The following is a 12,775-nucleotide window of genomic DNA, read 5'->3' as shown; positions in this document are numbered from 1 at the left end:
TACACTCCCTTCTGTTATTGAGGGTTCCCTTTATTGCAGTCACATGTCTGCTGGAGAGTGGCCAGCGCAATCTGATCTCGCTTGGAGGAAACACTATCGGGCTCAGATTCAGCCAGGGGTTACCAGAATAGTAAATAATGTGTCACAAGACACACAAACATATTTTAGCACCTTCAGACAACAAGGGCCTCTTGATCTGCTAAAGCACTGCCTGTGAAATCTGCTAGCTAAATTAAAAGCAACATATCTAAATGCTAGCCCTGATTACATTTTACAGTTTTAATCTTGGTTAATATCAGTCAATTTTATATATAAAATTAAAAAATTCTCTCTGTTATTTGCTATTGAAATCACTATCTGTCTGTACCTTTGTAGTCTTTGCACTGCTTTTAAATGGGAACTATTGTGCTCTCTGCATCTGTTTCTCTTCATCCGCTTCATTCAGGAGTTGGGTGTCAGATGAATGATCCAATATATCTCATAAGAGAGCTAATTTTGCCTAGAAGATGTATTGGGGCTCCTTTTGCATAGAAGATGTATTAGAGCTCACTCTTATTAAAATCACCAGACATCCCATCCCTCTACATGCAGAATTTGTGCAAAAGGCAGTTATTTTGTTAGATTTTGTTTGTACTGGAAACAGTTATTTGAGTGAGCTCCAAAACATCTGCTAGCAAAGCGAGCCCCTCCCTCCCTATAAGATATATTGGATCATTCATCTGACACCCAACTGCTGCATGAAGACAGAATGAAGAGAAACAGATGCTGAGAGAGGGATAGTGAATATAAACTTGATTATTTCAGAAACAATGCAGAATTTTTAATTGATTGTATTTAGGAAATTTCTTACTTTAGTATGAGGAAGCTTAAATTACATTTTCATTTTCGCAATTGTTCCCCTTTAATCACAAAACAATGTAGTAGAAGCCAGTTGATAGACCAAGAGGAGAACTGACTTCTTTCATATTCAGAAAACTGAATAGAGGAGAAACTCAGACTTTTTACCTTTAGCACAATTTTTTTTTTAACGAGCTTGGCCTTTGTAAATAACATGATGGTCATTGGCAGGAAGGGGTAGTTGGAAGGGCCCTGGAGGTTAGGACCTCCGGTAGGTTCATGGGTCTCCAACCTAACATTGCTGTGAAGCCTCTCCAATAATAAGCCTCCAGTTTAGGAAGCCCTCTCATCTAGTGATGTTAGTTTATTAACACTGGGCTCTGGGGGAAATAAGTGGTAGAGCACCTTGCAGGTGGTTTCTTCCTATTGCGTCAAGAATAAAGCACACAAACTATATTTTATCATGTGTCTGCCTTTTCTTAAGTACAGCGTGAGTTGATCCATATGAAGATATAAATGGACAGTAGCTATGCATTGCATGCTCAGTAACCTATTTTGTTGCACAACAGCACATTAATACAGATCTGTATGTGTGTGTTCTTGTATTGTCCAGAACAACAATATGTAATCTGTACACAATGCCGAGGATCCCAGAGCCTGTCTGGTTAACCATGATGTCCGGGGTGCCAGAGAAAAACCACCTCTGCCAGCGCTTCATGAAGGAATTTGTCTTTCTGATGGAACACGCTTCAAAAAACCAGTAAGGAATAGTTTTTATCATAACTTTTATACTTCTTCACACAGCTATGGCACACTGATAATAATTTATGTGTAAACATGGACAGTGCTATATAAGTAGCATGGCCAGTTCCAAAAAATTCAAAAGAGATTTTTTTTTTTAACTTAAAAAACATCTGCTCTTAGAAGAACAGTGAAGCTAGCAATTGCTGGAAAAGTTTCCCTTCTTTAAGTTTCATTTACTACAAGGATGTCGGGTTGACAAGCTACTGCTTTGCCAAGATCCTTGACATTTTACATTTGCAGCTGAAGGGTCATTCCAACCTTGGGAGAATCCATTTTAATCAAGGAATTATGTGTTCTCTCTTAGCACAGCGGCAAGTTTAAAAGGGAGATAAAATTAGGCACTATGTTTAGCATGGTCAAGACCCACCAATGGAAAATACTCCTGCCCCCTGCAAGGCTGTAGAGCTTCTTATCTAAACATAGGAATTGTCCATTGTTAATGTAACAACAACATAATAAGAAGTAGCCCTGTTCGCTTGCTGTCACAATGTTGTTTCTGTTTCCTTCCATATTTTCTGCATTTATCTTTTTAGGAGTAAACAAACAACGAAGGCTTTCATACATGTCCCAGGAGTTATAGGGTTCATTCAATAAATTAGGGGCTAGGTGTAAAAAAAGATCTCGCCATATTTTTTGCCCACAATGAAAATTCAGGTGCAAATTTACATCTCTGGAAAGTAGTAAAAAGAGGTTATGCCTGACAATTCACCATTTACATATTAATTAAACCCAATAGGCTGGCTTTGCCCCCAATAAGGATTAATGTCATAGTCTGGATCATGTACAAGATACTGTTTTATTATTACAGAGGAAAAAGAAATCATTTTTAAAAATTTTAATGAGTTAATGGGAGATGACCATCCTGTATTTTGGATCTTAAAGGGGGTTGTTCACAAATAAGTTAAATTGTAGTATGATGTAGATAGTGATATTCTGAGACAATTTGCAATTGGTTTTCATTTTTTAATATTTATGGTTTTTTAGTTATTTTGAGTTATTCAGTATGCACTGATTTGAATAAGATACTGGAATATGAATTGGAGAGTGTCTGAATACAAAGATGAGTAATAAAAAATATGTAACAATACATTTGTAGCCTCTTACATAGCATTTGTTTTTTAGAACGCTGGAAAGAATAGGCACATATTTAAAAAAGGATAGAAAATAATGAAGACCAGTTGAAAACTTGCTTAGAATTGGCCATTCTGTAACATACTAAACATTAACTTAAAGGTGAACCACCCCTTTAAGTTTTTGTTTCGAATATATATTTCTTCTTTAAATGAACGAAGTAAGTAGGTTAACCTAATCTATTTCTATATCATAAATCCTCTTTAAAATAGCGAGGTCCCATAAGCTGGCGACTTATAATAGAGACAGAATGGAGCTCACAGGGCATCATGTGAACTCATGAAGGATTCTGCTTGAGACATAAAATAATCTCAGCCCCTTTGTTGTATCACTGCTGTCTGCATTACTGTCATTGTTGCCCTGTGTATGAATGTTTTAAATAGAATTTGAACCTACTTTTTGGTTTCAAATGAATCATATAGTTCAGCAAACTGACCCCTTTGTATAATTGAGGGATTTAAAATGGCCGAGAAAGATTGGATTATATGCCGCTGAAGAAACCTCTTCGTAGAATTTAAAGCATCTTTATTTATCACTAATGTCTTAAGTCTTATACCATCGTCTTTGTCTTTGCTTTAACTCATTCTTGAAACCACTTCACACATAATGATTGTTACAAATACAGTAAAGCAACTTGAATTTGAAATGTATAAAACATAGGGGTGTATATTCAAAGACACCATCTCCAAATGCTGTAAGGTTGCAGCAATGCCATTCTATTCAAAATTAAAAACTTGTATAGTTTAACTTTTTTGCTATTCCCATCCATTTAATTTTGCATAGCAACTTCAAAACTGTAAGGCTGCGCAATTATCACTACTAAATATTACTGAATATAGCCTGGGGTGTCTCTTGGCTAAATATTGACAAACTCAAATCTAAGGCCTTCTTTAAGAACCATATAAAAAAAAAAAAAGGAAGCAGCTACAATATTACATAGGTAAACTATAACTAGGTAAACTAGACAAATATGTTTAGCAGGAAGCTTAAAGTAAAAATATGTTCAGTAGCAGGTCTTTATTTTATCTTAAAGGGGCACTCTGCCCAAATAAAATAGCACAAAACTCAACCACCTTTCAGTGTAGATTTAATTACACATTTTAAAAGATCTTAACTGTTATTTGTGAATGTTATTATTACTTGAAACCAGTATCTGTTTCTGCTGGGCTTGTGTTTCAAAAGTCGGGTAAAGCAGAGACGGGAAAGGGACAGAAACATTTCAGTGCAGATAAGGGGTCTGTTATACTGAAAGCTCCGAATTACATAAAGGCAGTCTCCCATAGACTCCATTTTATCCAAATAATGCAATTTTTTAAAAAAAAACATTTCCTTTTTTCCCTGTAATAATAAAACAGTTCATTGTACTTGATGCAAATTAATAAATAATTAATTCTTTAAATGTGCAGTTTTTTTCTCCATTATTTATGTAAAAACTCAGTGTGGGAGACAAAAAAAAAATCAAGATATGCAGAGAAAAAACGTTCACAACAAGGTCAGAGACACATGCGAAGATTCGGGGAGATTTAGATCAAATCACCTCTTCTTCAGGCGACTAACCTCCCTAAAAAAAAAGCCTTTGGCTGGAATCTAAGCTCTCCGAGTGCCATCCTGCCGGTGATTTAGATTCTAGCCCATGGGAAGGCTTTTCGTGTAGATTAGTCGGCCGAAGAAGAGGCGATTAGTCACCGGGTGATTAAATCTCCCCGAATCTTTGCGTGTGGCTCTGCCCTTAAACCCCTTTGTACTTCACTATTTGCTCAACCTAAAATAAAAAGCTAGATAAAGTAGTTCTTTATAGATCTGTATTTCCATTATTTTATATGCAGTAACAACATGACTGTTCGAATTGGATATGAATATCTCTTGCATTTTGTGAGTTGCACAACATCAGTAAAGGTAATATGTCACTGTATTATTTATTATTTCAGGTTTCTACCAGCTCTGCTCACGGCTGTCCTCACAAACCATCTGGCTTGGGTCCCTACTGTCATGCCTAATGGTCAGCCACCCATAAAGATTTTTCTTGAGAAGCATTCATCACAGAGTGTGGACATGCTGGCAAAGACTCACCCATATAACCCTTTATGGGCACAACTAGGTAAGCTGCAAAATAAATGCTTATGTCTAAGAGACCGTTTAAGATTTGTTATCAATGCTTTGATTACATTCTGGTTGAATTCTGCACTATGCAACTCTACTAAATGAATATTTAGCTTGTGGCCGTAGTTGACACTGGGCCTCCTATAATTGAATCACAATGTCAGAACCCTATTTACAAACATATGCAACAAATTGCACCAGTGCAGTAAATCATAGCAACAAACTGCATTAGATTTTGACCAGTTCATTGCGCCTAGAAGAACACAGGCACATTTCTGATTGCTCTGGGTTACTACACAGAGGCATTGATATTTTCACCCGATTTTCAAATCTCGAAACTGCTTTTTGATTGCAACTAGAGCTTTTTTAGCCCCAGAAATGCTCACTTGAGCTCACTTCTGAATGAAACGTGCACCATCAGACGAATGGGAAACAAACGGTGGTGTCGGAACTAAAAAAAAACCAATCTGTCCTTGTGCCATTGAACAAGGCAAGTATTATCTGATATCTTCATTCAAGCAACATTTGTAACAAAAATGTGTGTTGTTGAAGTCGCTTTAATCTCAGATATACAACAGGTAACCATGAAGCTCTTATTTTATATATATATATATATATATATATATATATATATATATATATATATATATATATATATATTTATATTTATAACAACTCCCATTAGTGTTGGTAATCCATGCCCGGCTCTTTACAGAAAGTATGTTTAGCTATATGGTTGTCTTATGGCTATCTTTTACAATGTGTATGCATTAAATCCAGTACAACTGTATTTCACAAATATCAGTATACCTTTTCAGTCATTAGTGTGATAAAAGTGTAATAAAATCTAATAAGACTGCACTGTAAGTATTGCTCTGCAAAGATAATATTCAGAGAAATAAACCTTTCTGACACTCCCTACCTAACTTGGATGATACAACTTTAGCATACAATGTCATTATCTTTTTAGCAGAGCCTGTAATGCTCCTGTTGTTTATAGGGATGCACTGAATCCACTATTTTGGATTCGGCGAACCCCCAAATCCTTCGCAAAAGATTTGCTCGAATACCAAATCCAAATCCTAACTTGCATATGCAAATTAGAGGTGGAAAGGGAAAAACATTTTTACTTTCTTGTTTTGTGACAAAAATTCACGCGATTTCCCTCCCCACCACTAATTTGCATATGCAAATTAGGATTTCGTTCGGCCAGGCAGAAGAATTCTGGCCGAATCCCGAACCAAATCCTGGATTCGGTGCATCCCTCGTTATTTAGGAATTTATCCACTGGGTGTGGTGTATTGTTTCAATAATTGAGCTATGCTGCCCTCTGGTGTTGGAAAGCAACTATGAGAGCATGAAATATTTGCTTTATGGGTAAATTTGCCCATTTCACAAAATACACTTTTTTTCCAATGTATTTTTAATTCCACAAACTACAATGAATTATTCATTAAAGCTGTGTGTTTTTGTGACAAAATTGTCACTCAAAACCTTAAAACTTTATGGCACACATGAATTGTATGTATTAGAAAGACTTTAAAGGAGAAAGAAAGGCTAAAATTAAGTAAGCTTTATCAGAAAGGTCTATATAAATACACCAGTAGACCCTAAAAGTACTGCTGCTCTGAGTCTTCTGTCAAAAGAAAGATCACATTTCTTTCCTTCTATTGTGTATACATGGGCTTCTGTATTAGACTTCCTGTTTTCAGCATAAACCTCCAGGGCTAGGGCATGGGCATGCTCAGTTTGCTCCTCTCTTTCCTCCCCTCCTTGCTGTAATCTGAGCCCAGAGCTATGAGTGAGCAGGGAGAGACTCAGGCAGGAAGTGATGTCAAATCAAGCTGATATGGCAGCGGCTATCCTAAACAAACGAGAGCTTCTAGAGCTGCAGAATAAATATAGTGTTATAGCTTTCACTATTGTGGCTAATCTATTAGCAATAAACTGCTTCGGTAGCTTTCGTTCTCCTTTAAGCTCACTACTGAATATGGTCCTCTCTCTAAATATGTATTTTATTGGGCCCATTTCCCAGTGTTGTTTATTTACATGCACAGGTTATATATGTCTGTATTAAGCATCAGCATATAATTTTATTTTTGCAGGAGACTTATATGGAGCTATAGGATCTCCGGTTCGGCTTTCTCGGACTGTGGTTATTGGGAAGCGACAAGACCTTGTACAGAGGTTGCTCTATTTCCTCACATACTTCATCAGGTGCTCTGAACTTCAGGAGACTCATCTTTTGGAAAGTGGAGAGGATGAGGCTATCGTCATGCCCGGTACAGTCATTACTACCATGCTAGAGAAAGGAGAGGTTGAGGAATCGGATTATGTCCTGATTACAATGCACAAAAACAAGGGCTGCTTGTTAACTTCAGATCCAGACGAAAGCAAACCACTTGGAAATAGGTGCCAGTGCTGCCAGGGTCCTCTTACTGACCAGCAAAATAATAACGATGAAGCCACTCAAGAAAACAAGGATGCCCATAGCGCAAACAAAGATATAAAGGAAGCTGCTTTGAAAGGGAGCCATTCCTTTCCCACAGCCACTTGCCGGGAAGAAACCGCTTATGCTAAACTGTACAAAGATAAATCACTTACTTGCTTAGATACTAAGATAGAGACCGTAATTAACACAGGATCAGCTGCCCTAGATAAAAATGCTCTGGCAGTAACAGGCCTTGAGCCAGAGTGTAAAGAAGAGAAGGGTGAGGAATTTATGGACTCTGAAAGCTTGTCAGTCAAAGGAATACAGACAAATGAAATATCTGTAGAGAAAAAGCCTCCAGACAAGACCCAGTCAGCAGCAATGCCTTGCAGTTCTGGCCATCCATTGAACAAGGTGACATTTTTGATTGGTGATTCTATGTCACCTGACTCCGATATAGAAATGAAAAGCCAAACTGTAGCTGATCAGATTAGCAAGCACCACCTTAAACCAGGGCAGGAGGACTGGACAATTGAAAGGAAACAGGCGGCTGAGGACCAAAAAAACAGTGGTGCATCTAGTGAAAACCTCCTCAGAGCTGCAGGCAAAGCTCAGAACTGGAAATGTTTTCATCCAGAGATGTTTGATGAGTATTTTCCTGAGGATGGCTCGATTGAAGCCAAGATTATTGATGATATTCCAAGTGAGGAGATTAAAGACAGATCTGATAGTGACAGTAGTTTAGGAATTCCTAACAGCTTTTCTAAGGAGGAGAACACAGATTGTAATTTACTGACTTCTGTTCATGTGAATTTGTGTAAAAAGTGCTCTGCTGAGCAGGACCAAAGAGACAAAGTCTCTGTATCTGTCCCCCATGGGGATAAAGACTCTGAAAAGAAAGCTGCATCTGGCACTGACTGGGACATTCCAAGGAATGAAAGTTCAGACAGTGCTTTGGGTGATAGTGAGAGTGAAGACACAGGCCATGAGCTTCTCAGGCCCACTATTCATTATTATGGGCCCGATCAAGAAGATTGGATGGAAGAAGAAGAGATGGCTTTTCCTGGGTAAGTTGTCTAAATAGCGTGGCCTCTTTTGGCAGGAAAAATATTTTAAAAAGCTGTATGATGGGTATTTCAAACAGTTTTTTTATGTTGTTTATTGAAAGCTTTAGTTTGGAATGGAAGACACAAAGAGGAGGGACAGAACAGAGTCTTGCAGGCAAGCAGAGCTGAGGTTGTTCCGCTTTCGAAGTTTTGGGCATCCTCCGCTTCGTGTGCCTGCACTAAAGCAACATTGTACTTTTAAAGGAGCTGGGTAAGGAAGCAAATATGCTTCTCTCAGCATGCAAAAAATACACTGGCTAAGAGCAGCTGAGCCAACCCTCAGTGTGTTCTGTTCCTTAAACTGAAAATTACCATGGGAAATAGCTATCCATGTTCTGAATCTTTCTGTGTCATGAGCCTTTTCCCCATAAAAAGTTCTCATTTTCAGAATATTTTCCAGTATGATCTGTAACGGGTTGGGGTTTTTTTCCCAGCAGGGTCACCTCACTAATATTGATCCATCTGCACTTCTACATGGTTGTCAGAAGCAACACAATTAAATAATTAGACCAAGTTGTTGCTGGGGAAAACATCAATACTTTTGGGGGATCCTGATGGATAAATAATTCCAAACAATTTTATGTAGCACACAACTTACTCTATTCTTAACGGTTTGGGTGCATCTCCCTTCATGTCCTTCCACATTTGGAATAGAAATCAGAGATGGGCAGCACTCTTAGCACACTTAGAAGTCCACATTTCACATGTAGTCAATTGTATCCTCATAAAAACTGTGAAAAAAAGAGAAATATTAAAAGCCATATTTAAAACAGTTTATCTATAAATTATCTAAAAATATGAGACAAATCATATTCCATGTTTAACCCATTAGGAGATAAACTATATTATCTCCGGATCCACCATGCTTCTAATCTCCAGATCCACCATGCTCCTAATCTCCAGATTCACCATGATTCTTAGGTAATGTCTATAAAACCAGTTAAATTATCTAAAAACAGGAGACAAATCATATTCCATGTTAAACTCATTGGGAGATAGCAAATTCCATGTATCATCATCATCATCATCCCAAGGTCGGAGGATGAAGGGGCCATGAAAGAACTGTAGACACTACAAGAGGTGACTGTTGTACAGAACTAAGGGTGGTGTGTAACCCTTCTCTTATATGGAGTGTTAAGATGGTTAATTTAGGGAATGTGTCCTAGTGTACTGGTGGTTTTCAGTTTAAAATAATTATGGAATTATTGTTGTTTGTATTTAAATTAAACTTTAAATTAAACTATTTGGATTTGAATGTTTAATAGTTGTTTTTACAAGCCTTTTATAATGTCTTGTTCTGCAGGTCAAAATTGGTAGAAGTCAATTCTGTGAAACCCAACATTGCCAATTTTGGAAGATCATTGCTGGCTGGCTACTGCTCATCCTATGTACCAGACTTTGTTCTGCAAGGGATATCAAATGAAGAGAAGCTGAGGCAGTGTCTGGTGTCAGATCTATCACATGCTGTACAGGTAGGTAGACCCCCCCAGTGAATATAATAGCTGACCCTGGGTGAGTTCCTCTCTTCATTAAAAATGCACCAGCCTTAACTCTGTCAGGCCCTGCCATTTATCGCTGATTGATATGACATGTCTACATGTAAAGTGACCTTCTACATTGTGTTTCTCTTTTCAGCATCCAGTTTTGGATGAGCCCATTGCAGAGGCTGTCTGCATTCTTGCAGATGTTGATAAATGGACAGTACAAGTGGCCAGTAGCCAGAGAAGGACTACTGATAATAAACTGGGCAAGGAGGTGCTGGTATCCAGCCTGGTCTCCAGTTTGCTTCATTCCACCGTCCAACTGTACAAACACCACTTGTCTGCAAACTTTGTACGTAATGGACATATTTTATTTACGTAATGGAAATATTTTATTTACGTATTATCTCTCAACTATGCAGGGAATTAGTACAATGATACAAACCCATGCACAATTACTCTAATTTATCTTTAAACTGATGCTCTGTAGAATATACACATACACATATACATATTCAAGTGAAAAGCTGATGTGATGAAAGAGCAAATGGAGAGTAGGTATATTGCTATGGGCCCACCCCCAAAAAGCACATCTTTCTCCTTTTATCTCTTAAATATAGTTGCTGCAAGTAACTGTGTGTCCTATAAGCCTAAATATATATATCTGTATTATTATCATGGCACTAGGTACTATTAATATATAACATTTGTTTCAGTTTCACTCTTGATAATTCCTCAGCTAAATAAAGCAACATGCTGACCCCACTCTATCCGATTTTGGTGCAATATATGTATCATGAGTAAGATCCATCACCATTGTCTGTCTCGTCATTTTTAGTGTATCATGCACCTGGAAGACCGACTCCAAGAACTCTACTTCAAAAGCAAAATGTTGTCTGAATATCTGAAAGGTCAAACAAGAGTTCATGTTAAGGAACTGAGCTTGGTGCTGGGGTAAGGCTAACAGAGATCTATATTTTTATTTCAAAGTAATACTCTACACCAGGGATCCCCAACCTTTAGTTTAGAACATGTGAGCAACATTCAGAAGTAAAAGGAGTTGGAGAGCAAAACTAGCATGAAACATGTTCCTGTGGTGCCAAATAATGGCCATTTAGCAGTCCCTGTATGGATTGTCAACCTCCATTGAGACTCAGTTTGGCAGTGCACCTGCTTTTAAATAAAACCAAAAGTTGCCTCCAAGCCTGGAATTCAAAAATAAGCACCTGCTTTGAGGCCACTGGGAGCAACATCCAAGGGGTTGGAGAGCAACATGTTGCTCACGAGCTACTGGTTGGGGATCACTGCTCTACACCAAAACTGTCACTTTTACAAATCGGTCATTAGCAGTCTGTTATAACATAGTTTTTCATTTTAGTTTTTCATTATAGCCTGGTAAAATTAGTTAAACAATTAAGGGACAGATTTACCAAAGGTTGATTAGTAAATTCGAATTTTCGAGTGTCAAAATTCACACTGAATGTAAATTTGAATTATTAATAAAATAACTCGATTTAACCAGTATGGTTAAAATCCAGAGAAAACTTGAATCGTACAAGTTTTTTCTGTCCCTTTCCCTAATCCCTTGATTTTTAGCCTGAAAGTGTTGGATTTTCGGGCTAAACCCAGCGCGGACCATGTTAACTTAGTTAGGACCATGTTAACTTAGTTAGTTAATTGTGTTAGGTGCCTGTCCCATTGACTTATTGTATACATGATCTCGAAAGGTCTGAAATGGCGAATTTTGGATTTAGGCTTTTTGCTGCATCGGGGGACTAATAAATCTTGAAAGAAATGTTTTTTCCAGTTTTCTAGTGAAAAAACTAAATTTTTTTAGAGATTTCACAACTCTAGCTTCCATAAATAACCCCCCCTGTGAGATATTAGATATTTTTTCTATTGAACGAAAGGCTGCTGCATATTAGTCAGTGGTGAGTAATTAACATTTGATTCATCTGTAAATCCCACAGACCTAAATATATTTTTTTTGCTTTAACTGTTTGAAGGCTAACTTTTCTTTTTATCTGTCTTTTTGTCAGAATTGAATCCAGTGATCTTCCATTGTTGGCAGCTATCGCTAGCACCCACTCTCCATATGTTGCACAGATACTTCTTTAAAGGAAATACATTGGCAGTGGGTGCCTATAAATGCGAAGGACGGAGTCCACACTCCCAGCTTAGTCTCGGTTTTCTAAATGAAATCACACCACCGATCTACAAACTTGCAATCAGAGGGGAGGAGGATGCGGCTCTCATATAGTCGGAATCATGCTTTTTGCTCACCAATAAGCGGACAGGAATTTACTTTTTTAATAGAGAGGCCAATAAACAAATGACTCTCCTTTTCCTAAAAGCGGCGGACGATTACTATTTTTAATCTCATTTCACAGACTATTTTCCTGCCTCTGGAAATAGTTTTTTTTTTTAAAAAAATAATAACTTAAAAAAAAAAAGTAAACTGTAAATAATTGTATAGAGAAAGACGAACAAATGTTAATACACATGTTTTGCATCTTGGCTGGTGAATTCTACTTACATGAAAGCCTTTATTTCTATTTCTGTAAATAAATGAAGAAAATCCCCCGCACACACACAAAAAAAAAAAAGTTTCAATATCACTTCTAAAATAGATACGAACAACTAGTTTTGCTAGAGAGATTCTAAGTTTGCCTTTAATGCTGCTAAGGTTCTAGCTGTACAAGCAATAGGGATTACTCTAACCAAAGAATCTGCTGTTAAAATGAACAAAAATTGCCACCTCGCTGGTAAATTTAGGGTGTAAAAGCTGTTAGGGAGGAAAGTTAAAAATAATACTGCCATGCCATAATGCATCCCTTTCTGTACTTATTGCTGTTACAAACTTTCACAGTGTAGACTGTTTTCTG

General features: G+C 37.4%; 1 protein-coding gene across 3 annotated transcripts in view; it reads left to right on the top strand.

Moving 5' to 3' along the window:
- The window catches only part of fnip1.L (folliculin interacting protein 1 L homeolog), a 74,903-nt gene extending 62,589 nt beyond the window's left edge, over nt 1-12,314 (top strand). For all 3 annotated transcript variants that reach the window (XM_041586178.1, XM_041586176.1, XM_041586177.1), the window contains 7 exons: nt 1,451-1,597; nt 4,701-4,870; nt 6,978-8,370; nt 9,713-9,881; nt 10,045-10,242; nt 10,729-10,844; nt 11,930-12,314. In XM_041586178.1, coding sequence (XP_041442112.1) covers nt 1,451-1,597; nt 4,701-4,870; nt 6,978-8,370; nt 9,713-9,881; nt 10,045-10,242; nt 10,729-10,844; nt 11,930-12,008 — 2,272 coding nt within the window. In that variant the 3' untranslated portion in view covers nt 12,009-12,314. The remainder of the gene's footprint in view (nt 1-1,450; nt 1,598-4,700; nt 4,871-6,977; nt 8,371-9,712; nt 9,882-10,044; nt 10,243-10,728; nt 10,845-11,929) is intronic.
- The last annotated feature ends 461 nt before the right edge of the window (nt 12,315-12,775 follow it).

The sequence above is a fragment of the Xenopus laevis genome, chromosome 3L (genome assembly GCF_017654675.1).
Source record: "Xenopus laevis strain J_2021 chromosome 3L, Xenopus_laevis_v10.1, whole genome shotgun sequence".
NCBI lineage: Eukaryota > Metazoa > Chordata > Amphibia > Anura > Pipidae > Xenopus > Xenopus laevis.
Note: the sequence above shows the minus strand (reverse complement) of the source record. Positions and strands in the feature narration are given on the sequence as shown.